Source organism: Protomyctophum bolini (genome assembly GCF_963924005.1).
Source record: "Protomyctophum bolini genome assembly, chromosome: 24".
Taxonomy (NCBI): domain Eukaryota; kingdom Metazoa; phylum Chordata; class Actinopteri; order Myctophiformes; family Myctophidae; genus Protomyctophum; species Protomyctophum bolini.
Window position 1 is genome coordinate 6727472 of NC_137885.1, and position 27986 is coordinate 6755457.

Consider the following 27986-nt stretch of genomic DNA (forward strand, 5'->3'; position numbering starts at 1 on the left):
CCTCCTCCTCCTCCACCCTCCTGCACCACCCGCTGCCCCCCCTGCACCACCACCACCGCCACCACGGCCCGGGGAGCGGTGGCGCTGAGGCCGCCGCGGCCACCGAGGAGGGAGCCGCGGCGGCCACTGGAGTGGAGGCAAATAACCCCGAAGACACCCCCATCCAAGTATTCTGTTTGAACCCTACTCTCTCCCTCCACCAGCACCACCATGCCTTGTTGGGATTTGTAAAGAGTTCAGCAAACTATACTGTTTGACAGTTTTAAGACCTAGTGTTTCTATGTCAGTGATGCTCAACCCTCCTTTTTCATGTCAAGGACCCCCAGAATTATCTGTATTTGGTCGCGGACCCCCCCCCCCCCCATCTGAAAATACGTTGTTCCAGGGACACCCCCCCAGTATTTAGTTCAGCCGTTACAATTCCAAAGATGCAAACAAAATGACCCGCTTTAATTACTTCAGTCCATAGTTAATGACTATAGTATTAGAATTGTATTTTTTTTTACGTCTATTGTATTTGTATTTAGTTCATAAAGTTAACATAACTATAATTAAAGCATTTGAAATTAAATAAAAGTGTCACTTTTCAGGATTCCAATTTAAAAAATAGCAACAAAAAAAAAGGATTCCGGATTTCAATTCAAATAATGGCAAAAATAGCCGATGCGACATGTTTTTGAGTTTGTAGATCATGCTATTTTTGCAATGTGACCCCTCTGGAGTGAGTGTGGAACTATATAGCGGCCCTCTGGAGTGAGTGAGTGTGGAACTATAGCGGCCCTCTGGAGTGAGTGAGTGTGGAACTATAGCGGCCCTCTGGAGTGAGTGTGGAACTATAGTGGCCCTCTGGAGTGAGTGTGGAACTATAGTGGCCCTCTGGAGTGAGTGAGTGTGGAACTATAGCGGCCCTCTGGAGTGAGTGAGTGTGGAACTATAGCGGCCCTCTGGAGTGAGTGAGTGTGGAACTATAGCGGCCCTCTCCATCGTCAACGTTGCCCCACCCAGGCTGATCTGGGATCTGTTTGCAGATCTCTTTACAATGCACACTTGGTCCCAACAAGCAGGTCTCTTCTCCAGAGTGTCCCACGTGAGGGAATAGAATGTGTGCCGTGCTCTGCCCTCCATGCTTTGTGGATGTGAGTGACTGACGGAGGTGAAAAGGACACATCCTTATATAGCTGTCTCTTCAGAGTGAACCCTGCACCGTCCGACGTCGTTTACAGTCACACCGTCCACTCTTCTGCTCACAGAAAAAAAAAGACTCGACATTTCATATAATTATGTGAAGACGGGTCTTTGCCGTGGCATTTCAACTTATCTTTCAAATGCATGTTTCTGTGACTGTGACTGTGTGCATTGATTGAACTAGAATCTCTCTCTCTCTCTCTTTCTCTCTCTCTCTCACACACACGCCATCTCTCAACACCCACATACACATGTGCATGTGCGAGGTGCACAAGCACACACACACACTCACACACACACACACACTCTCTTTCTCTCTCTGTCTCTCACCTCCCCCCCTGTTGTCTCTCTCTCACCGTTCCTCAGAACCAGTGTGCGTCGGCTCTCGGCAGCACGCTGCTCCGTTGCGACAAGCTGGACCGCGACGAGATCCGGAACCTGCTCATGTGTTTCCTGCACGTCCTCAAGAGCATGTCGGAGGGTGCGTTGGAACTGTCTTAACCCATTCTGACCTGAGATCAGATTCATACGAGGTTTCCACTGGACACACACTGGGTCTGATTAACCCATTCTGACCTGAGATCAGATTCTGAAAATGTCAGTCGTTCTTCGATTTTTCAAAAATATCAGACCTACAAGCTCGTAGCGCGCCACTCGGTGGCGCGCTATGAGCTTGTAGATCTGCTATTTTTCAATAGCTAAAGCATAACATGATGCTAACACCGAAACGGGTTCCCGGTCAGAATGGGTTAATTGGGACTGTCAGCGTTTCAGGAAGAAAACGGCCGGGACCTACCTGGACGAATTAGTGACGTCTCTATATTGGGGCCAGATCAGGTCAAACCGAGACTAGTAGTCAGATCTGGCCCCCGTAATGTCGCCTGATTTCAACCGACCATAAATTCTGCCCACTATAAGACGGACCGGACGTCCCCCCTGGATGAATCAGAGAGAGTTCCAGTCGAGGCCAGATCAACTTAAGTCTTGTCACAACTAGTCAGGTCTATAGCCCAGAATAATGCTATATTATTAAGACGTCCTGGAAATGACGTAAAGATCATCCCCATATGGGCTGTGATCTGGCCTAGCCCTGAACGTAAAGATCATCCCCATATGGGCTGTGATCTGGCCTAGCCCTGAACGTAAAGATCATCCCCATATGGCCTGTGATCTGGCCTATAGTCCTGAACGTAAAGATCATCCCCATATGGGCTGTGATCTGGCCTAGCCCTGAACGTAAAGATCATCCCCATATGGGCTGTGATCTGGCCTAGTCCTGAACGTAAAGATCATCCCCATATGGGCTGTGATCTGGCCTATAGTCCTGAACGTAAAGATCATCCCCATTCCCCATATGGGCTGTGATCTGGCCTAGCCCTGAACGTAAAGATCATCCCCATATGGGCTGTGATCTGGCCTAGTCCTGAACGTCACCAGAGGACGTCATCATAACGTCATCATAACGTCATTTGGCTTGCTGGGCATCATTGCACATAACAACCACAACAAGGGGTCTAATGAAAAACTGTCAACCTCATGAAACACACGGACAAAAAAATACAAAAATCATGGCACTCCTCCATCTTTATAACGTTATTGTCGTGTCTTTCTTTGTCCCCCACAGAGGCCTTGTTCACATACTGGAACAAAGCGACTCCCTCGGAACTGATGGACTTCTTCACATTAGTGGAGTAAGTATAAAGTGGCCCAAACATAATGTCAGATACATAGTATACATTTCAGAGAGATGTTTTCATAATGCATAATCTAAATACTGCTGTGTCGTCCTCCTGTGTCTAATCTGAGTCTTTAGTTTAGTTCAGTGGTGCCCAAACATTTCAGCCTGTGTGACTCAAAAGAGTCTCCCCGGAGACCCAAACTAGTGAAATTTAGCCTGGAACTCACCTATGCTTTATATTTTTAATTTGTTTTCTAATTTATAAAATGTAGTAGGGTTTTTTTTTTCTCCTCCATTTATTTCTTCATTGAATTACTGGAGAGGAAAAAAAAACTTTTTTGAATTTGAAAAAGGTTTGAAATAATAATAAAAAATATAAACAAAATGTAGAGACAAAATAATGAAGGGACCCATAGAAATGGGTCCCCCGAACCCACTGTTTGGGGAAATAGTAGCCTGGGGTCCACCTATGCTTTCTATGGGAAATAGTAGCCTGGGGTCCACCTATGCTTTCTATGGGAAATAGTAGCCTTGGGGTCCACCCATGCTTTCTGTGGGAAATAGTAGCCTTGGGGTCCACCCATGCTTTCTGTGGGAAATAGTAGCCTTGGGGTCCACCCATGCTTTCTGTGGGAAATAGTAGCCTGGGGTCCACCTATGCTTTATATGGGAAATAGTAGCCTGGGGTCCACCTATGCTTTCTATGTGAAATAGTGTTTTAGAGCAGGGGTAGGCAACCTTGGGCACCAGTGCCAACATTGGCACAAAGGAGGGTGATCACTGGCACACTGACATAAGTGTATGAGAGAGTATTTTTGGTTTAAAATAAACAATAAAAAAAATATAGTCAAATGAATGAAGTCTCTAGAGTTTAGGGTTTTATTAGGATTTGTATGTACAGTAAAGTACATCCTGCACATTCTACATTCATTAAAACTCTGAACTCTGACTGGGGGAGGGAGTCCTCTTGGAGATATAGGTGGGTTATTCTTCCGAGTGAAATGAAATAATTAAAAAGAAGGGAAAATGTTATATTCGTGGACAATCACAATAATGTTGACATTCTTCACGTGGTGTCATTAATGTCGATATGGCACACTGGGCTATCGAAAAACTTCATTTTACCAGCCATGTGTACTGTATGTGTATATATGAACGTGCGTACAGTTCCACAACCAATAGAAAACCAAAAGGCTTTTGAGTATCTGCCGATAACCGATTTTATTATTTTTCGAATATCATGATATGGATATAAATACGGATACTAGTGATGTCCCCATCATGCTTTTTTTTTTTTTCTTCCGATCCGATTCCGATCATTTGAAAATGACGCGATCGGCCCCCGGTGAGTGGATCGGGACGACCCTAGTTCAGACACATGAAGGAAGATATTAACGTTGTGATGCGTTGTTGTTGTGGTTGTGTGTGTTTGCAGGGTGTGTCTGCATCAGTTCAGATACATGGGGAAGAGATTCATCGCCAGGTACAGTGAACTTTGACCTGCTGAGGTGAAAATCTGCAGAGTCGCCCTTTTGAACCTGCTGAGTTATCGGGTCGTTGATAACAAAAGATAACAATAATTCTGTCGTTGCCTAAAAAACCTAAACCGACACGACACGGCAAACAACACAACACGACACACACTATAGTGGTGGGCGATATCCTGATTAAAACTGGATCAGCGCCAGTGCTACAGTATATAGTGGCCGCTTGCGCGCCAGTGCCAGGTGTTTTTTGAAAAAAAAACTCCTAAAATGGCCTACAATCAGTTCCGGTTCAAACACTATAGTAAACCTCCGCTAGCTATTTTCACAGGTCAGGAGGAGAGGTGATCCGATCGGGGGAATAATTGTATTTTTGTCACATCTAAGTCAAATAAAAGTCTAATCAAGCCCCGAATATTGTGATATTATATGTTTCCATGTCGCACACCCCTAACGCACACACACACACACACAGTCATCATATATTTACACGCACGCACGCACACACACACACACACACGCACACAGTCGACCCCTCTTATTTATTTTAACCCCTTGTTCTTGTGTTTTATTGGCTGTAACGCTGCTCTTGTGTGGTTAATTCCGCTGGGCCCCCCGGGGCCCCTCCTGCATGTGGGTAAGAGCTCTCTGCCTCTCTCTCTCTCTCTGTCTCGCTCTGCCTCTCTCTGCCTCTCTCTCTCTCTCTCTCTGTCTCTGTTGTTTATCTTGAGCTGTGTGCACATGGCGCTGCCATTTCCTTCCCCTCCTCCTATTGGCCAAGACAGTCTCCCTCGACCATTTCCTTCCCCTCCTATTGGCCAAGACAGTCTCCCCCTCGACCACGGCTAAGGAAAAGCCACGCGGTTCTACCAGTGTATACTGCTGTCGCTTATAGTCCTTAACTCGTTCCGCGCTGACGTTTATAAGGTCACAAAAAGCCGCAGCTCGCCGCCCCAACAATGTCATCAGCTTTGCGAGCTGATCGATCGGGTATTCTTCCGGCCCGGCGATATGCCGTCATTATACCACCCAACGTCGAGCAGAAACCGGAGTGGAGTTGCGGTGCATTGCATGTGTTCCCACCCAGTCACTGTCCCTGGCCGTCTGCTGTATATATGCAATGTTTGGCTGTTTTGTGTTGCCCCCTCCATGAATCCACCAGTACGTTAACAGTATAGGGGCCCTTCATCTTGGCACCAACCATCCACACTCCACATTATTGCCTTGTAGATACTTTTTACATTCCTAAAGGAATCACTTCATCACTTTTCAACTTATCTTCATTATAATTGGTCCCCACTAATACCTAAAAAAAAAATATCCTCAGAAGTCTGTGTCTCATTGGAGGGCTGTGGGCACACCAGAAACCCGTCCACCAGTGACATCATCGTTAGGGCAGATTTATTTTTAAACAAGGTTCTTTTTTTATGCAGGGGCTTAAAAAAGTCCAGAGCCTGCCTTTGCTGCATGTCCCCCCCCCCCCCCCTGTCTCTTCCCCTTTCCTGTCCAAACATTACTGTACTGAGTGTACTCTATCAGATTTGTATTATCGTGGCGATGGCTTCCATTATCACATTACAACTTTTCAGGAATAGAAACCCTGTGGTTTCTATTATCTTGGATTCCCCATCGATGTTGTCACTGGTGGACGGGTTTCTGAACTGCCCACAGCCCTCCTATGAGACACAGACTGGTTTCTGAACAGCCCACAGCCCTCCTATGAGACACAGACTGGTTTCTGAACTGCTCACGGCCCTCCTATGAGACACAGACTGGTTTCTGAACAGCCCACAGCCCTCCTATGAGACACAGACTGGTTTCTGAACTGCCCACAGCCCTCCTATGAGACACAGACTGGTGTATCTGAACTGCCCACAGCCCTCCTATGAGACACAGACTGGTTTCTGAACTGCCCACAGCCCTCCTATGAGACACAGAAGGGTTTCTGAACTGCCCACAGCCCTCCTATGAGACACAGACTGGTTTCTGAACTGCCCACAGCCCTCTATGAGACACAGACTGGTTTCTGAACAGCCACAGCCCTCCTATGAGACACAGACTGGTTTCTGACTGCCCACAGCCCTCCTATGATGACACAGGCTGGTTTCTGAACTGCCCACAGCCCTCCTATGAGACACAGACTGGTTTCTGAACTGCCCACAGCCCTCCTATGAGACACAGACTGGTTTCTGAACCGCCCCACAGCCCTCCTATGAGACACAGACTGGTGTCTGAACGGCCCACAGCCCTCCTATGAGACACAGACTGGTTTCTGAACAGCCCACAGCCCTCCTATGAGACACAGACTGGTTTCTGAACTGTCCACAGCCCTCCTATGAGACACAGACTGGTTTCTGAACTGCCCACAGCCCTCCTATGAGACACAGACTGGTTTCTGAAACAGCCCACAGCCCTCCTATGAGACACAGACTGGTTCTGAACGGCTCACAGCCCTCCTATGAGACACAGACTGGTTTCTGAACAGCCCACAGCCCTCCTATGAGACACAGACTGGTTTCTGAACAGCCCACAGCCCTCCTATGAGACACAGACTGGTTTCTGAACGGCTCACAGCCCTCCTATGAGACACAGACTGGTTTCTGAACAGCCCACAGCCCTCCTATGAGACACAGACTGGTTTCTGAACGGCTCACAGCCCTCCTATGAGACACAGACCTGGTTTCTGAACAGCCCACAGCCCTCCTATGAGACACAGACTGGTTTCTGAACTGCCCACAGCCTCCTATGAGACACAGACTGGTTTCTGAACTGTCCACAGCCCTCCTATGAGACACAGACTGGTTTCTGAACTGCCACAGCCCTCCTATGATGACACAGGCCGAGTAGGAAAAAAATGGTGGTATTTCATCATGAACCATGAATTAGTCCAGAGGACCAATTAGATGAAGTTATAGGTTGAAAAGTGGTAAATTAAAACATTGTTGTCGTTCCAAAAACGGTTCATTCATTAATCTTGTGTCTTTCTTTCAACATTCCTGTTCATAATTCCTGTTCTTTCTTTTTAAAATGTACCGCCAACGATAGTTTTGGACGGACACTCCGACGGCACCCAATGACTGCGTGTTCTCTCTTCTCTGGCCAATAGGAGTCAGGAGGGGGCGGGCCGCTGGGCCCCGTGGGTGGCGGTCGCAGCGGACAGGAAGTCTCTGACTCTCCCCGTGTCTCGTAACAGGGCGGGCTCCTGCAACGCTCGTCTGCAGCAGCTGGGCACGCTGGAGAACGCACACACCTTCAACAACGGTAAGGTGTTTTTCGGGACGAATATCGGAGCGAATGTGAGAGCACGGGGAAAATAATCAACCTCACGTAATGCCAATCACATTTGCACATGAGAAGCCCGAGTGGATGTTAAAGGGGGAGTGTCCCGGCCCGAGATTAACATTGCTGATAAGGTACATCACGTGGTCTGAATGAAAACAGTTTCAAACGACACGTGACTATATCTCAGGCTCTGACGTGACCTAGCATCTAGCCGAGCTGAGTGGCTAGCGCAATGAAGGCTAGTGGTTTTGAGGTCACTTATTTGCGTCATACTAGGTGGAATTATCATAAAAAAAATATATATTCGTTAGAATAGATATTGAGTTGACGTGGAAGTTTTAGAGCGTAAACTGTTGCATAATCGCAATTTCGCACTCGGTGACTTCCAGAGAGCTGGGATGCAGCCCAGCTCACGACCGTTTGTCCCCTCTCACCGCCGGGGCACAGAGAGCTGGGATGCAGCCCTCTCACCGCCGGGGCACAGAGCCTATTCTGTTCATGCAGGCTGCGCAGTGCCTCTCTGCCCCGCATTGAACAGGGCATGTGTGTACATACACACACACACAACATTGTTTTCTTCATGTGAAATGTTTGTTTATGCATAATGAATTCATGAGAATCGCGTGTCCCGGGTTTACAGTACTTACAGTGTTTGCATAATCATTCAGGCTACAGGAATGTTTTAGCCAATAACCAGGTGTGAAACAGTTGTCGCACCGTCATTGTTCTGATTGTGAGGGAGGTATTTTTTATGAGTCTAAGACTCTACTTTACTCTGTGAGTGTGAGTCTGTACGAAATAATAAATTGCCTCAACTGATCATCTGACCGTCTGTCCTAGATTCTAAGCCATATTATTTTCCATTCTGCAGCAAGGGGCGATATAATGCTGTGATTCATTCCACTTTACCGACTGTTTCATTGCCTATATGTCCGATTGTCCGTCATGAGTGACTATACTCGTCGCCATAATATAAATATGAAATGGGAATATTTAGGTCAAATTGCTGATTGATTTTGAACATGTATTAACAATAGCCCCGAGAAGATAACACAAGACGGACAACATGCATTTATTTTATTCCAAGTTTATTCATTAGTCAAGTCAAGCCGATCCCTCTCTGCCCTGTCCTTGGAATTGACGTCAGGCTATGGCTAAGACTGTCTACATAATTCATGAGTGAAAAACATTGTATGGGTAATTGGGTATTATGAGGGCCCTCTCTCTCTCTCTCAATTCAATTCAATTCAATTAAATTCAACAGGCTTTATTGGCATGACGTTTTACAAGTGTTGCCAAAGCACAAATCACAGATATTACAAATAACAACATAATATCAAAGACATGAAAAAAATAACTCTCTCTCTCTCACACACACACACACACACCGCGTCTCGCCGTTTTGCAGTTGCAATGGATGACGGATAGAGCCGATGCTCTTGTAAATAAACAACTCTTCGCGTTCACAACAGCTATACACAGGCTAAAACATATCGATATAATCAACTTGGTATGATTGCTCAGATGCCCCGCGCACTTTACCCGCGCACAGAATCTGTGCCTTTCAATTCAATTCAAGGGCTTTATTGGCATGAGAAAACATACGTTTACATTGCCAAAGCAGAGAAGAACAATACAGCAATACAATCAAAACAAAAATTATGTACTTTGAAGGTCAGAATCTTCAATAGATCAACTTCTATGTACCAAGATCACTCGATGCAGGTATAGTGCAGGAATATACACAATGATTAGTCTTTATCTCCATAGAAAAGTAAGGGCTTACAGCACACATTTTTTTGTACAGTATTTCACAAAGCCCACGTTGGAACAGATATTATACTCTTACTAGATCAAGTGGGGTGACGTTCATTTTAATACCAAATGGATTATATCGATATGTTTTAGCCTGTGTATAGCTGTTTGTGAACGCGAAGAGTTGTGTTTATTATTTAACAAAGCTTTGTCAAATTGTCACCCATGCGATCCTCCTGAACCTGTGTGTGTGTGTGAGAGAGAGAGAGAGAGAGACCGCCCCCCATATCGGTTGTGTGAGAGAGAGAGAGGAGAGAGAGAGAGAGAGAGAGAGAGAGAGAGAGAGAGAGAGAGAGAGAGAGAGAGAGAGAGAGAGAGAGAGAGGAGAGAGAGACGAGAGAGAGAGAGAGAGAGAAGAGAGAGAAGAGAGAGAGAGAGAGAGAGAGAGAGAGAGAGAGAGAGAGACGAGAGAAGAGAGAGAGAGAGAGAGAGAGAGAGAGAGAGAGAGAGAGAGTGTGTGTAGTGTGTGAGTGTGTGTGTGTGTGTGTGTGTGTGTGTGTGTGTGTGTGTGTGTGTGTGTGTGTGTGTGTGTGTGTGTGTGTGTGTGTGTGTGTGTGTGTGTGTGTGTGTGTGTGTGTGTGTGTGTGTGTGTGTGTGTGTGTGTGTGTGTGTGTGTGGGCTCAGGTTAGCCTGGCGCAGTCACAGTGCCGCTAGAAGACAGGCAGACCAGTGGTAAACTGGCTGTGAAGCTCCAGGGCTCCCGGCTCAGCACTTAGCCGTGGTTGAGCGCATGGGGAGCGGGGGAGACAGATAGACAAGATAGGTACAATGGAACCCGTCACGCGAAATTGCGATTATGCAACAGTTTTCCCTAAAACTTACACGTCAACTCGGTATCATTCTAACGAAGATTTTGGAAAAAAATTATAATTTTTCCACCAAACTTTTACCCAGCTATGAAGCTAAAAGTGACCTCAAAACCACTAGCATGAGTTGATAGCCACCAGGAACGCTAACTCGCAGAGCCCAGAGCCGCTCTGACATTTAGACCAGATACAAGATCAATTTTATTGGTCAAATTGAGCTGGCACTTACGTACGTCACAATCTAGATGCTAGCGTTAATAGCCTTAATAGCTTCCCGAGAGGCGTGTCAGTCCCGCTTTAAACTAGGCAGCAGGGCACACAAGTGACGCAACGCATGATTATTGTATCAAGGTCGCTCGAGATAGGGTGAGAAGTTCAGTCACGCGGGAGAGACTCGGTGTAGTGTCGCTGCTTCTTCGCCTGGAAAGGAGCCAGCTTAGGTGGTTCGGGGCATCTGGTTAGGATAATAATAATAATAATAATAGCTCAGATTTATATAGCGCATTACATGAAACAGTAGGAACAACTTTAATTCAAGAAACAAAAAATAAAACAAGAAGGCAAGTAAAATGTCAGTGCTAGGTTAAAAACATGGGAGGCTATAAGCGAGGGAAGGGGGGACATCATAAGACCAGACCTCAGCTGGGGAAAGAATCTTGAAGAGGTGGGTTCTGAGTGAGGTTTTGAAGGAGAGGAGGGAGGGGGAGACTCTTGAGATGATTGGGGAGTTCATTCCAGAGGTTTGGGGGCAGAGACATAGAAGGCCCGGGCCATGACAGAGAAGCCCATGCTTCTGGGACGTCTCCCTATAGGGAGGTCCTCGATGCACGTCCCACTGGGAGGAGACCCCTGGGGGCAGACCAAGGCGCAGTTGGAGGAAACGCATCTATAGTACTCACTGGCCTTGGAACATCTCGCGATCCCCCCAGCCCCCGCGAACCCGACTACGGATAAGCGGTTGAAGGTGGATTGATGGACGGATATGGTCACTCGTAATTTGAGAGAGAGAGAGAGAGAGAGAATGAACTTCTCCAATTTATTCTACTAGCCCTTACCCGTTGTGAGATATTTGCCCCGATATTTCCCCGTTTTTAATTCACTAATAAATTCATTAATAGTCATTAATGTGTAATCACTAATCACTAATGGGAGTGATTGGTGCAGGCAATGAGGAGCTAGGGCAGTGTTTCTGACACACACACACACACACACACACACACACACACACACACAGACACTCAGACATTGTTAGAATTATAGTATGATGATGATATGACATATGCTGTCACAGGGAATGTCCTCATTCCACTAGATCATATCTTGAAATATCAATTTCACCCATTTTGGGGTGGTTATAATTTAGCTTTTGAAAAATAGCAGATCTACAAGCTCACAAACCCATTTTCCAGGTCTAAATGGGTCAAAGGAGCTTGATTGGCTTCCTCGTTAACTGAATCTATACATCTCTGTATCATCTCTTTGTTTATCTCACAGTTTTTTTTTTAACGTGCGCACTTGACCATCATCATAATTATCATCATTCATCATAAATGATCATCAGTTATGGTTGACCACAGAAATGAATGTGCTTTCCTTCCTGATCACAGTGTACTCCCACACGGACGCGGACGTCAGCAGTCAGTCTCTGTTGGAGGCCAACGTGGCTACGGAGGTCTGTCTGACCGTCCTGGACACCCTGAGCACCTTCATCACAGGCTTCAAGGTAGGGAGAAACACTGTTCTGGACACTGAGGACCTTCATCACATGGCTTCAAGTTAGGGAGAAACACTGTTCTGGACACTGAGGACCTTCTTCACAGGCTTCAAGGTAGGGAGAAACACTGTTCTGGACACTGAGGACCTTCATCACAGGCTTCAAGGTAGGGAGAAACACTGTTCTGGACACTGAGGACCTTCATCACAGGCTTCAAGGTAGGGAGAAACACTGTTCTGGACACTGAGGACCTTCATCACATGGCTTCAAGGTAGGGAGAAACACTGTTCTGGACACTGAGGACCTTCATCACATGGCTTCAAGGTAGGGAGAAACACTGTTCTGGACACTGAGTACTATAGGGCTGTGAATCTGTGGGTGTCCCACCATTCCATTCCATTCGGATTCTTGGGGTCACGATTCAATTCAAAATTGAATCGTGATTACATTTTCAGAATTTTTTCGATTCAACTCTATTCTCGATCTAAAAATTCTAAAGCATATATAGCATATATATTCACAATACATATATAGCATATATATTCACAATACAATACAGCTGTGCTGATCTGAAGTGACTAGTGCTGACTACAGTAATTTGAAAATGACTGAAGACATGATGTTTACTGTGATTAGAGTAAGCTTACATTTCATATCACAAACATGTAGTGAAAACTGTAACTGTAAGTTTAAAAAAATAATAATAATTTTGAATCGTTCATAATGGAATCGCTATGAATCGATTCTAATTCGATTTTTTTGACACCCCTTCTGAGTACCTTCATCACAGGCTTCAAGGTAGGGAGAACACTGTTCTATCTGGACACACCAGTGTTGTTTTTGACGGCAAAATTCAGATTTTAGTTTTAATCATAGTCTCTTGAATAGTTTTAATTTAGTTTTAGTCACATTTCAGTCACCTTTGAATGTCTTAGTTCGATTTAGTCGACTAAAATGTATTTTGGCGGGCCTTGATGCCGTCGTAAATGACTGATTTAGTGATTTTACTCTTGCTGAAAACATTTTCAATACAAATGAACAAATACAACCAATCGGTTGAACCAATATTCTCCAGGCGGTATTGCTCCTCTGGGCCAGAAAGCACGCTGGCTGGGCCAGGCTAAGTGACTATTGACATTAAATGGTCATTCATAATATAGCGCTTTTATACAAAGCGCTTTACATAGATTGTGCATTTCGTTCACCCATTCACACACACACACATTCACACACCGATGGGTGAGAAAACCATCCAAGGAGTCTTCAGTGTCTTGCTCAAGGACACTTCGACACCAACTCTGGGGGAGGCGCCGGCATCAGACCTGAAACCTATACTGTATGCCAGTGACCAGACATAGATTCTACAGTATGTATTTACTCTAGTCTATGACAGGGGTTCTCCTCAACCCGTGGGTCGCGACCCCTCGGGGGGGGTCGCCAAATTATTTTGGGGGGTCCCCAAACTATCAACTGAATGGCTGGAAAATGGAAATGAAGAGTTTACATAATGCATGCATACACTTTCCTTATGATTTGTATTGGGGGTGGGGAGGGGCTGGGGACCCCCGGAAATGCTTTGGCCATAGCCAAAAACGTTGAGAATGTCTATGGCATCCCCATCTCTCGGAAAGTGGACATAAAATACTGATTCTAGCAGTTTAATCAGGGACTTATTAAGACCTGAGGACAACAGGTGAGTCCAATGAATCACTAGTAGAAGGTTAACCCATTTAGGCCAAAATTTAAAAAAAAACGTTCGCTCTGAAAGAATATAATACATCCAAAGATTTGTGCCGCATTTTTAAGATTTAAAAAAAATAAAAAAAATAATTGAAAAATAGCAGATCTACAAGCTCATAGCGCGCCACTCGGTGGCGTGCTATGAGCTTGTAGATCTGCCATTTTTCAATAGCTAAAGTATAACATAATGCTTAGTTAAAACACCAAAAGGGGTTCCCGCTCAGAATGGGTTTTTAACCCATTTAGGCCTAATGCCGATTCTAAAAACGCCTCTAAATCCTGATTTAAGGTTTCTGAAAAACTTCAAATGTTACATTTTTGAATACAGAACCACAAAATGGGTTCCCGGCCTGAGGGGGTAAAACACCAAAAGGGGTTCCCGCCCAGAATGCGTATGCAGTCTGCATCCACAGGACTGGAGTTGTGAATCACTAAACAATACTATGATGTGTGTATCAAACTACATCAGTATTGATCTGTATACTTTAATGCCATGTTGATGTTTGGCTGTGGGTGTACAGCTCTACTCCTGTGATTCTGTATCTCTTTTAAATCAAATGTGTTAATTGGCAATTATAATGCAATCCTTTGATATTTAAGGATGTTGCCTAAGTTACCTAAGTTCAGAAGTTCTCCTCAGTGACGCGTGTGTGTGTGTGTGTGTGTGTGTGTGTGTGTGTGTGTGTGTGTGTGTGTGTGTGTGTGTGTGTGTGTGTGTGTGTGTGTGTGTGTGTGTGTGTGTGTGTGTGTGTGTGTGTGCGTGTGCGTGTGCGTGCGTGCGCGCGCGTGTGTCTGTGTGCCTGCGTGCGTGCGTCCCTGCCCGTGCTCTGTCAGACCCAGCTCAGTGCAGACCTGGGCCACAACCCCCTGATGAAGAAGGTCTTCCAGGTCCACCTGTGTTTCCTGCAGATCCCTCAGTCAGAGGCTGCCCTCAAACAGGTGTTCACCTCCATCCGGACCTTCATCTACAAGGTGAGGCTGATGGATAGACACTAAACCCTATAACCCTAGACCCTATAAACCCTATAACCCTAGACCCTATAAACCCTAACCCTCAAACAGGTGTTCACCTCTCTGAGGACCTTCCTCTATCCACACTTTTCCTGGGCTGTGTGTGCTCCATTTCCTGTCAATTTGATCCAATGAAAGCCAATGAAACTGGTCAGATGACCAATGATATCCAATGAAATCAACAGGAACTGGAGCACACACAGCCCAGGAAAAGTGTGGATAGGTGAGGCTGATATTTCACCTGCCTTTTGTTACTTGTAAATGATTGATTGACACTTTTATTTCACAGTATGTATGTAGAATGGGTACATTTCAAATGAAAGCACAAGAACTGTTACTAGGACACCATGATAAAGCATTACACTTGTTTACATCAGGGTCCACCGTTTTCAATTCATGAGAACATTTAGAGGCGTGGTACAAATATACACTTCTAATACACCAATAATTATTGGTTGAATAATTGGTGTTGTTGACAATACAGTTGAACCTTTAAAGGAGGTGTCAGTGATTTCAGTCAAAAACCCTTAGGTTTCGTTTTTGCCTTGGGACACAAGCTTTCATCCAATCAGGATAGAGAACAAAAACGAAACCTAAGGTATTTTGACCCCCAGGGGTTAACTGGGGACAGGGAGGAACTCCTTATATGGTCAGCACACTCTATAGTAGAGAGGATTATCACAACAAAACAAAAAAATAAGTGATATTTGAATTAAGTGAAATCACTGACTCTACCTTTAAGGTAGGGTAAGTGATATTTCTTGGTCAAAAATAAAGTTTGCATTTGTTAGAATGTTAAATTCTGATAGTAATCATTGCTATATAGAGATTGTTTGTTCAGTAACAGGAGTCTCCCCTGCATCTCTTCAATGGTCTCTCCTCATGGAATATTTAACATGCGCCCATGGTCTGGGAGGGGATGCTATATGGGTTCATGTATGATGTGGTTAATAAGACGCTTGTGTTCCTCAGACCTGTGATCTGTCCGTCCTGTAGTTCGACTGTACGACGTTCTTTGGAAGGCCGGGCGGACATTTTTTTATTTATTTTTATTAGATGCAATTGTGAACAATAGCCAAGTAATACATAGTAAGATACATATCCATTGGCCAATCAAATGGTTCACTGCAGCTCAACAGTCAGTGTGAGGGGTGGTGGTCAGGAGATATCTGTGAGCTCTGCGTTTAAAGGCTTGAAGGCCGTTGTCTGTGATGGAGTCGACTACATGCTCTGGTATAGGCTGTTCCACACCTGAACAGCAGTGTGGAGAAAAAGTTCTGTCCAATGTCCGTGTTTTGGAGCCCTGGGGGGGTCGAGAGCATGTTCTGGTGTGGCTGTGCATCGGCGGGTGTTTCGCCGTCTGGTGTAAGGTGGAGGGAGCATGTCCTGGAGGTCCCTAGGGCAGTGGGGGGGGGAGTGTGCATTTTGTACAGGACAGTAGCGGCGGCAACGTGTCTTCTGTGGCTAAGGCTGTCGATGAAAAGTGTCGTACTGGCAGTGTCTTGGTCAACTCCAATGGACATGCAATTGTGATCTCTCTCCCTCCTCTCTCTCTCCATAGTTCGGCTGTACGTTCTTCGACGGCCGGGCGGACATGTGCGCCTCGCTGTGCTACGAGATCCTCAAGTGCTGCAACTCCAAGCTCGGCTCCATCCGCAGTGACGCCGCGCACCTGCTCTACTTCCTCATGAAGAGCAACTTCGACTACACCGGCCGCAAGTCCTTCGTGCGCACGCACCTGCAGGTAGGGGCGTGTGTGTGTGTGTGTGTGTGGGGGGGGGCCTATGTTTTCATTATTGACAATAATTTAGAAATGTATGTGCTGTATATTTGTATGTGTGGGTGTGGGTGTATAATTGTTAAAGTCCTACTATTTCTCACATACATTTCGGTATGTGAAATTAGTTTGGAGCGGTGAGCATCAAGAGTGCCACGCTCTGGAATCATTTGTAGTTGATTTGACCCTCCAATCCAACCCGTTGATGCTATTAGTGCCAAGCACAGGAAGGCATTGGGGTCCCATTTTTACGGTCTCTGGTATGACCCGGGGATCGAATCGAACCCCCCGACCTCCCCAGTATCAGGGCAGGTGCTGACTGAGGCCACTGAGCTGGCAAAGCTACATGTGAACGGGCGTCTACTATCTCAGTGCACAACGCTCACGCTGTGCGTACCACGGCGGCCTCTCCCCATCCAGGTGGTGATCGCCGTCAGTCAGCTGATCGCCGACGTCATCGGCATTGGAGGGACGCGCTTCCAGCAGTCGCTGTCCATCATCAACAACTGTGCCAACAGCGACAAGAACATCAAGGTATATGAGAGTATACAGACGCAGCTGGTTGTCACGAACGTTGCTGTAGCAATTATTATTCTCTACGGCTGTCACGATTACAAATTTAAGGCGCAAGAAAACACACTTGACGTCTTATCCACAGCACTGGAAAAACTTAAATCATGCCAACGTCTCTGATGACTGTTATTTTCTCCCTTTTAATTTGATTTTTCCAATTAAGTAAAATAGCTGTCTCGCCTTATTTACTATTATTATTATTATTATTATTACTATTATGATTATTTTTGATGTATTGTAACCCTGTATCTGTTTCGCTGTTCAACCTGTGGGGTGGGGGAAACCCCCTTTTTCTTTCTTTTAACAAAACAAAAAATAAAAAACTTAAAATTTTAAGTTGACGATTAATTGCCACACAAAATCATTGCGATTGACGATTTAATTGTGGTTTTTTTTGTATTGAACATGGGAACGTTTGTATTTCTGTTTACCTTTTAGGCTTCGGAATCGCACATTTCACAGGGCAGATGTGACACGGAAATATATAACATAGTCTGCGAGCTTGTAGATCTGCTATTTTTGCTATTTTCAACATGAAATACGATTATTTAAAAAAACAAAACAATGGTGATTATCTCAAATAATTGAGATTAGGCGATGATGTCTGATTGATTGATTGATTGATTGATTGATTGATTGAACATTTTATTCAGTGTGTAGAATGGGTACATTTCAAATGAAAGTACAGGTCAATACAACAACTGCTACGAGGATAGCAGCAGGAGGAGGGGGAACATATAATACATTATGGAAAAATAGGGGAACTTCACAGTTCTTAACCCATTCTGAACGGGAACCCATTTTGGTGTCGGCATCATGTTATGCTTTAGCTATTTAAAAATAGCAGATCTACAAGCTCTGCATTTCAGAATGCGTTAATCAGACCAGTGTGTGTCCTAGTGGAAACCTCGTATTAATCTGATCTCAGGTCAGAATGGGTTAATGGACTACTAGTTGGTATAGGGTGTTCCGCGATGTCATTCTTGGCCTCTCTCTGTAACCTGCAGCACACGGCGTTCCCGTCGGACGTGAAGGACCTGATGAAGCGCATCCGCACGGTGCTGATGGCCACGGAGCAGATGAAGGAGCACGAGAAGGACCCGGAGATGCTGGTGGACCTGCAGTACAGCCTGGCCAAGTCCTACACCTCCACCCCCGAGCTGCGCAAGACCTGGCTGGACAGCATGGCACGCATTCACCACAAGAACGGAGACCTGTCAGAGGTAGGTGAGAGACCCTGCATGGGGCTGGAGGACATAAGCATGGCGCGCAGTGGGCTCAGAGGGTAGAGTGGTATATAGGCCCGGTAGAACAGCCGTGTGGGAGCCGCCGTGAGGTTCCCAGTTCGATCCCTGTGGGTCCCCCCCCCCCCCCCCAGAGTTAGTGTCGAAGTGTCGTTGAGCAAGACTCTGAACCTTTTAATTGCGCCCGATTATCAGGTTGTCGGTGTGTGAATGTGTGTGTGTGAATGGGTGAATGTAATGCACAATCTATGTAAAGTGCCCTGGATAAAGGCGCTATATAAATGCACCATTTTCCATTTACTCAGGTCCCAGCCTTAGTCATCTACGAAGAGTAGTCAACCTAAGACAGAGAGTAAAGCCTGGTCACAACCTAAGGCAGAGAGTAAAGCCTGGTCACAACCTAAGGCAGAGAGTAAAGCCTGGTCACAACCTAAGGCAGAGAGTAAAGCCTGGTCACAACCTAACCATACCATATTTTTCAACCAATCACAACACTTTCATTCACAGAGGGTGTAAACAGATTTGTAAAGCGCCTTGAGCGGTACTTCCGACAGAATCCCACTACTTGTGCCGATACACTCTAGTACACTCTAGGTCTTACACTCTAGTCTACAGCACAGGTCTTACACTCTAGTCTACAGCACAGGTCTTACACTCTAGTCTACAGCACAGGTCTTACACTCTAGTCTACAGCACAGGTCTTACACTCTAGTCTACAGCACAGGTCTTACACTCTAGTCTACAGCACAGGTCTTACACTCTAGTCTACAGCACAGGTCTTACACTCTAGTCTACAGCACAGGTCTTACACTCTAGTCTACAGCACAGGTCTTACACTCTAGTCTACAGCACAGGTCTTACACTCTAGTCTACAGCACAGGTCTTACACTCTAGTCTACAGCACAGGTCTTACACTCTAGTCTACAGCACAGGTCTTACACTCTAGTCTACAGCACAGGTCTTACGCTCTAGTTTACAGCACAGGTGTTACACTCTAGTCTACAGCACAGGTCTTACACTCTAGTTTACAGCACAGGTCTTACACTCTAGTCTACAGCACAGGTCTTACACTCTAGTCTACAGCACAGGTCTTACACTCTAGTCTACAGCACAGGTCTTACACTCTAGTCTACAGCACAGGTCTTACACTCTAGTCTACAGCACAGGTCTTACACTCTAGTCTACAGCACAGGTCTTACACTCTAGTCTACAGCATACAGTAGGTCTTACACTCTAGTCTACAGCACAGGTCTTACACTCTAGTCTACAGCACAGGTCTTACACTCTAGTCTACAGCACAGGTCTTACACTCTAGTCTACAGCATACAGTAGGTCTTACACTCTAGTCTACAGCACAGGTCTTACACTCTAGTCTACAGCACAGGTCTTACACTCTAGTCTACAGCACAGGTCTTACACTCTAGTCTACAGCATAGGTCTTACACTCTAGTCTACAGCACAGGTCTTACACTCTAGTCTACAGTACAGGTCTTGCCCAGCAGAGGTGGGTGGCGGACTAGTGTTGATTTTGTCCACTAAAACTATGTCAACTGTGACTTTTTTTCACTGAGGATCTACATCGTCTATTTTCACTAACTATACACGAGTACTTTTACCACCACCGCTGACCCGTGTGTGTGTGTGTGTGTGTGTGTGTGTGTGTGTGTGTGTGTGTGTGTGTGTGTGTGTGCGCGCGCACATATACACACCAGATATTGTTGTTGTTGATGAGGACAGTAGATAAGTGACCATTTTGGACATTTGACCACAGTCTGGAAGAGGCATTCCTTACCAAGGTGCTTAAGTACCAGCGTCTTAAGGATGCTATTATACTAGCTTGGCTACAAATGTAAACTACTTGTGTGTTGTGTTCATATATCGGATGTCCATAAATCAGTCGTGAGGGGCCTGCATATTGCAGGCATGCCCAAGCCGAGAGCTAAAGCATCTGCAAAAATTCTGTTCAGTGTCTGCAATAATTGGCAGTCGCCATACTGTATATGGAGAAGGCGATGCTTTCTGTACCCGTGATCTGTATCCTGAAGCACTTGTTGTAGAGTTTTTTCAAGTTTGCGCATCCACTAATGTTTGTGTTCAAGAAATGTCTTGTAAAATGTGAATGCAAATAAAGATGTTAAGAGTGTGTGTGTGTGTGTGTGTGTGTGTGTGTGTGTGTGTGTGTGTGTGTGTGTTTTCTCGGCAGGCGGCCATGTGCTACGTGCACGTCGCTGCGCTCGTGGCGGAGTACCTGTGGAGGAAAGGTGAGTTTGAGTGGAATCTGTCAGTGACAAAGAACCTCAATGTCTGAGTTGAATACCTGCCCCTCTGTCAGTGACAAAGAACCTCAGTGTCTGAGTTGAATACCTGCCCCTCTGTCAGTGACAAAGAACCTCAGTGTCTGAGTTGAATACCTGCCCCTCTGTCAATGACAAAGAACCTCAGTGTCTGAGTTGAATACCTGCCCCTCTGTCAGTGACAAAGAACCTCAATGTCTGAGTTGAATACCTGCCCCTCTGTCAGTGACAAAGAACCTCAATGTCTGAGTTGAATACCTGCCCCTCTGTCAGTGACAAAGAACCTCAATGTCTGAGTTGAATACCTGCCCCTCTGTCAATGACAAAGAACCTCAATGTCTGAGTTGAATACCTGCCCCTCTGTCAGTGACAAAGAACCTCAATGTCTGAGTTGAATACCTGCCCCTCTGTCAGTGACAAAGAACCTCAGTGTCTGAGTTGAATACCTGCCCCTCTGTCAGTGACAAAGAACCTCAATGTCTGAGTTGAATACCTGCCCCTCTGTCAGTGACAAAGAACCTCAATGTCTGAGTTGAATACCTGCCCCTCTGTCAGTGACAAAGAACCTCAGTGTCTGAGTTGAATACCTGCCCCTCTGTCAGTGACAAAGAACCTCAATGTCTGAGTTGAATACCTGCCCCTCTGTCAGTGACAAAGAACCTCAGTGTCTGAGTTGAATACCTGCCCCTCTGTCAGTGACAAAGAACCTCAATGTCTGAGTTGAATACCTGCCCCTCTGTCAATGACAAAGAACCTCAGTGTCTGAGTTGAATACCTGCCCCTCTGTCAGTGACAAAGAACCTCAATGTCTGAGTTGAATACCTGCCCCTCTGTCAGTGACAAAGAACCTCAGTGTCTGAGTTGAATACCTGCCCCTCTGTCAGTGACAAAGAACCTCAATGTCTGAGTTGAATACCTGCCCCTCTGTCAGTGACAAAGAACCTCAATGTCTGAGTTGAATACCTGCCCCTCTGTCAGTGACAAAGAACTTCAATGTCTGAGTTGAATACCTGCCCCTCTGTCAGTGACAAAGAACCTCAATGGCTGCATTTCCAGGGCTGCATGCGTTTGGTCCGATGTAGTACCATCAGTCCTACAGTCATGAGGCCGACACCTTACCCATAAATGCTTGCAGTTATGGTTAGGGTAGGGTTTGAGGTAGCTTGTCGGTCTAATGACTGTCAGACCAATAGGGTTTGAGGTAGCTTGTCGGTCTAATGACTGTCGGACCAATAGGGTTTGAGGTAGGTTGTCAGTCTAATGACTGTCAGACCAATAGGGTTTGAGGTATATGTTGTCGGTCTAATGACTGTCGGACCAATAGGGTTTGAGGTATAGGTTGTCGGTCTAATGACTGTCGGACCAATAGGGTTTGAGGTAGGTTGTCGGTCTAATGACTGTCGGACCAATAGGGTTTGAGGTATAGGTTGTCGGTCTAATGACTGTCGGACCAATAGGGTTTGAGGTAGGTTGTCGGTCTAATGACTGTCGGACCAATAGGGTTTGAGGTATAGGTTGTCGGTCTAATGACTGTCGGACCAATACTAGTGTTGGAACTAAAGTACTGCACCCGATTTCACGACACTGGCACATTGCATCACACGCAGTTTCTTAAAACTATTCCTGCAGTTCCACCAATACCTCCTCCCAGGGTTAGCATGCACGCGCACACACGCACACACACACACACGGACGCACGCACGAGAGAGAGAGAGAGACAGACCGTACTGCCACACTGTCAAAAGAGCTGCGGACGTCCTCAGCTGCGGACAGCCGAAAAACCGGTTTTTAGACAGCTGGTGGATGGAAAAAAAACTCCACTTCCACAGACGACTTGTGCGACGGCTTGCGGACGACTTGCGCTGAGGAGAGCGCAAGATGTCCGCGGAGGTGGAGCTTAATTCCCATCCACCAGCTGTCTAAAAACAGCTGCGCACACGCCGTCACAGCTTATTATTCTGTCCGCAGCGCAAAACCGTTTTCCGCTCAGGTGTGGAAACGGGGAGAGAGAGTCAGACAGACAGAGGGAAAGAGAGAGTCAGACAGAGAGAGAGAGAGAGAGAATGAGTCAACAGGTGGCAGCACAATCTCTCTTTTATAGCACATAGCAGTAGTAAACCCTTGATCACTGCACTGCTCCCAATAGTTTTTTAATGACTCCCTCAATAATGAATTAATTATTAATACATTAATCGTGTTCATAAAGAGTGCGTGTGTGTGTTTATTATCTCCATAAAACGGCTTAATAATTTAAGCTCAATAAACGTATAATGTTTACCTGTTGGGCGGGTTGTGAAGCCTTGTTCTTTGTTGAATAGGAAATAGGAAAAGTTTATCTCATAAAATAATCCAGGTTTTTGATGGAGCAGGTGGAGTGAGATTGGTTGGATTCAAACTCAGGGTGCTATTGATACATTGATGCCTTTTTGTTTAATTGAGCGACTGTACCAGAGCATCCACGTTGCATGTTCTCTTTGAACTCAGCCACTTGTTTTTTTATTATTTTTTATTATTTTGTTATTATTGTTAATAGAAACCCAGTCATATTTTACACAGCTCCTGCACAGTTAACTTCATGGTAAATGGTCTGCATTTCTAGAGTAGCACGCACGCACACGCACACACACACACACACACACACACACACACACACACACCCACACACGCGCACACACACGCACGCGCACGCACGCGCGCGCACACACACACACACACACACACACACACACACACACTGGTCCAAGGGTCGTCTGGTGGTTTCAGTGTTAAAGAAACCATGCATGCCTCAGATAACAGCCCCTGTTTTAGTTATTCTGCTCTTCTGTCTTTCTTATGACGCTATACACTTAGTTTGGGAAAGAAAGAAAGAAAGAAAAAGAGAAAGAAAAATACATTATTCCCCAAACTAAGTGTAGTTAGTTTACTTGTACTGTAGCCGTTATGGTTTATTTCACTAAGACCTTTTTTGTCCAGTCCAACATCATACTAGTACGCTGTGTTGTGTGGTACTACCATGTTGTATACTAATACACTGTGTTGTGTTATTGCTCCTGCTTTGACGTTATAGCAACTGTCTCCTTGCTTTTTAGTCTACTATTTCCGTTGCTTAGTTTTCATTTATTATTATTTTTATTTATTGGTCGCGTTCCTGTTCTCCCTTTTGAGCTTCTTCGGTATAGTGGGTACTGTATTTATGAGCATTGTATGTCTGTCCTGTTTTTTTTGTTACTGGCAGAGCTTTGTCACTTATTTTGCCTCTTGTCTTGGCCAGTTCACACTTGTAAAAGAGACTTCAGTCTCAATGTGGTTTTTACTGGTTAAATAAAGGGAAAAAACTACCATGTTGTACTAATACACTGTGTTGTGGTACTGTGTGGGTATGTTGTCCTAATACACTGTGTTGTGGTACTGCAGGTATTCAGACAACATCATGTACTAATACGTTGTGTTGTTGTGGTTTACTGCAGGTATGTTCAGACAAGGCTGCTCGTCCTTCCGCGTCGTCACGCCCAACATCGACGAGGAGGCGGCCATGATGGAAGACGTGGGGATGCAGGACGTTCACTTCAGCGAGGTACGACGATGATTCACGTACCTGTTGTGTGTTACTGTTCTGTTCTTTTCAAAATGGCCGCCGCCTTCTGTTATTTTTGAGTGGTGCAAATGCAACCACTCCAAGGAACAGCAATGTCCGTGTTCACCTATGTTAACCTACCTACCTACCTACCTACCTACCTACGTGACTATGAGCACCAGTGGTATGACTATGAGTACCAGCAGGGGCACTGTTGTGCCAGAAACAGAGAGAGAGAGAGAGAGAGAGATAGTGCTGCACTGTTGCCTGCTAATGAGAGAGAGAGAGAGAGAGAGAGAGGAGGGGGAGAGAGGGGAGTTGCACCACTCAGTTCACACGGGTGTGATTTTTCAATAATAGGCCTAACTCAAGTTCTCTAGACCACCTAGGATTTAGATTCTGGTGAGTAATCCTACATTTTGTGCGTGGGTGCGTGCATGCGTTTGTGCGTGCGTGTGTGCGTGCGTGCGTGCGTGTGTGCGTGCGTGCGTGCGTGCGTGCGTGCGTGCGTGTGTGTGTGTGTAGGAGGTGTTGCTGGAGCTTCTAGAGGAGTGTGCAGACGGCCTGTGGAAGGCAGAGCGCTACGAGCTCATCGCAGACGTCTACAGGCTCATCATTCCCATCTACGAGCAGCGCAGGGACTTCGAGGTATGGGCCGCACGGTCGCCCCACACACACACACACACACACACACATTCAGTGACCCTCCATAATAGTATGAACTCAAAACAAACACAGCCACACGCGTGACGTGCACACGCACATACGGAGAAAGGTAGAAGAAGAAAGACATCCAGGCAAACGGAGCACGCACGCGTCGCACGCACACTCACACTGCCCTTTGTTTAAGGCAGTGGGTGCTCAGCTTTGAAAATAACTTGACTTCCTATAAACCAACTAAATAACCAGAATGCTTCGGGTCTACTCTGGCAATATATTTTCGCAAAATCGCAGCGGGAAAACCCAGCGGTTTTCTCATTACATCGCAAACGCCATTGCTGTGGAAACAGACATATTCGTTGCAGTGTGATTATGTGCAACGAATGCATTTACCCATTTTGGGGCGGGAACCCCTTTTGGTCTTTCTTATAGCATTATGTTATACTTTAGCTATTGAAAAATAGCAGATCTACAAGCTCAGCTATACAAGCTTGTAGGTCTGCTATTTTAGAGAAACCGTGAAAATGTGCCTCAAAATCTTTGAATATATATTCTTTCAGAGTTTCAGTTTTAAACTAAAATCTTTGCTTCTGGGGGGGTCCCCTGGAACAACATATTTTCAGATGGGGGTTGGTGGCATATTACGGTACATATAATTATTGGGGGTCCTTGACATGAAATATTGAGAACCACTGATTTAGAAACATGAGTTTTTTTTCAGAAGAAATGACATTTTTAACATTTCGACGTCAGGCCTAAATGGGTTAAAGCACCGTTGTGTTACTTGCAGATAGTTGCATGTTGCAAGGAGTCGCATGACGACTCATTGGTGTGCATAGGTATGGTAAGTGGTTCGGGGCCTCAGACCAACCAACAGATTACCAGTAATTAACAAGTTCTTTGGTGTTTGTTTCGTGGCTCAGAAACGGATCCACGGGCCTGGGGCCGCGGTCAAGCGGTCCAGGCACCTAGGCCTTGACGGCATGCCGCGGGTTCGAGTCCCGATCTCGACGACCTTTAGCTGCATGTCTTCCCCATACCATCTCTTTCCCCTTTCCTGTCGGGAATACTGTAAACATCTCTCAATAAAGGCAAAAAAGCCTTAAAAATATCAAAGAAATTGACCCACCTGTATGACCCTAGAGTTATAAAGGATAGAGGGCGGACAGCCCCCCCCCCCCCCCTGCTTTTCATTTCAACGGAAGTCGGCTCAGTGGCGTTTTGAAGAACGCTCTACTTCCGTATTTTTTCCGATTTGGACGCCACAATTTTAGTGCCGAAAATGAGGAAGTGCTCAATGTTAAACCCCAGCGGTGCGGTGGTTTCAGCTCTGACCACTGCGTCTCGCGGCTTCAACGTTGCCCGCAGCCTTTCTGGGGGCTTGGCTACACCGCGCCCAGAGCCGTAGATATAGACAGAGTTACGCAAACAGCGTTCACTTCATGGGGGCTTCAGTCCAATGGCGGCTCTCCTATACATAGACTATACGCATTGAGCGTGGAGACAACCAAGTCTGGGCCAAGTCCTGGACCAGAAGTATAGGCAGAAATGCATTGGACTCAGGCAACAGCACGGCTTTAATGATCTTAAATCCCTTTACTGTACAATACTTTAAAAACGGTTGTCATGTTGCACGCATGCTTAAAATAGCTCTTGTTTGCGCCGCCCAGCCGCTCCAGCGTGGCTCAGTTCAGGCTGCATGAACAGCGCTCGAGTGCTCAGTTTCTGCCCCCTCAATATCGCAACTCTTCTATACAGGGTATGCGCATGCTTAAAGTGAATGGCACATCGAGTGGCAAAGCAACATGCAAAGTGAGTTTAACATTGTTTAACGTTGTTTAATGCAATCAGAGAGGACTTTTCTGTGTGGATGTACGGGCTGTCAAGGCCAGAAAGTAGTTTTTTGCCACTCAGTAGGCCTTCCTGCATAACTTCCTGGTTTGATGATGATGTCACGCGCAAACCCTCTATTAAATGGCTCTGCACCGCGCCTACACTAAAGTCATGGAGGTGATGCATTCTGGGTGTTGTTGTTTTTCTCGTGTCTCAGAAACTGACCCACCTGTATGACACGCTGCACCGCGCCTACAGGTGATGCATTCTGGGGGTTGTTGTTCTTCATGTGTCTCAGAAACTCACCCACCTGTATGACACGCTGCACCGCGCCTACAGGTGATGCATTCTGGGGGATGTTGTTCTTTATGTGTCTCAGAAACTGACCCACCTGTATGACACGCTGCACCGCGCCTACAGATGATGCATTCTGGGGGTTGTTGTTCTTCATGTGTCTCAGAAACTCACCCACCTGTATGACACGCTGCACCGCGCCTACAGATGATGCATTATGGGTGTTGTTGTTTTTTTTCGTGTCTCAGAAACTGACCCACCTGTATGACACGCTGCACCGCGCCTACACTAAAGTCATGGAGGTGATGCATTCTGGGAAACGCCTGCTGGGGACCTTCTTCAGAGTGGCCTTCTTTGGACAGGTGAGTTTCCATTGTGTTCAAAACGTCGCATTCCTCAATTCTCCCACGTTCAAGTTTGTTGTCATACGCACTTACAGTACATGATTACCAAGTAGATATATTTTAAGATGACTTAAAGTATTTTTTATCACCATAAAAACGGTTGGGTGTTTTCGATGAATCTAACATGGTTAAAATGTCTGAAGTTACAATGGGTTTGTATAGGGAGGGATTTAATGTGTTTTTTTAACGTGAATTCAATTAAATTCATGAAGCTATGAATGAAACTAACTGATTTATCTTTTCTTTGTCTGTTTTGTTGCAAAGCATGAATGCTGTCTATGTTGCTGATCACAACAAACACCACTAACTGAATTACAATCTGCCCTGCTCCGTGCATACACACACATGCGTTCACACATGCACACACTTATGTATCAACACACACACACACACACACACACACATTCACGTGGGACATATGCAGCGCACGCACGCACACACACACACACACACATTCACATGTGGGACATATGCAGTACATACATACGTGCACACGCTGACACACACACACACACACACTTTACATGTGAAACGTACTGTATGCAGTAGCCTACATAAGCACGCACGCACGCACGCACGCACACACACACGCACACGCACACACACACACACACACAC

General features: G+C 45.8%; 1 protein-coding gene across 4 annotated transcripts in view; it reads left to right on the forward strand.

The window, feature by feature from the left end:
* LOC308311920 (dedicator of cytokinesis protein 9-like) overlaps positions 1-27986 on the forward strand; it is a 157543-nt gene that overhangs the window by 118239 nt on the left and 11318 nt on the right. For all 4 annotated transcript variants that reach the window (XM_080758717.1, XM_080758716.1, XM_080758715.1 and 1 more), the window contains 13 exons: positions 1552-1666; positions 2810-2876; positions 4299-4346; positions 7454-7608; positions 11858-11973; positions 14539-14676; positions 16277-16459; positions 16913-17026; positions 18073-18288; positions 20513-20570; positions 24071-24177; positions 24703-24825; positions 27213-27326. In XM_080758717.1, coding sequence (XP_080614843.1) covers positions 1552-1666; positions 2810-2876; positions 4299-4346; positions 7454-7608; positions 11858-11973; positions 14539-14676; positions 16277-16459; positions 16913-17026; positions 18073-18288; positions 20513-20570; positions 24071-24177; positions 24703-24825; positions 27213-27326 — 1554 coding nt within the window. The remainder of the gene's footprint in view (positions 1-1551; positions 1667-2809; positions 2877-4298; positions 4347-7453; positions 7609-11857; positions 11974-14538; positions 14677-16276; positions 16460-16912; positions 17027-18072; positions 18289-20512; positions 20571-24070; positions 24178-24702; positions 24826-27212; positions 27327-27986) is intronic.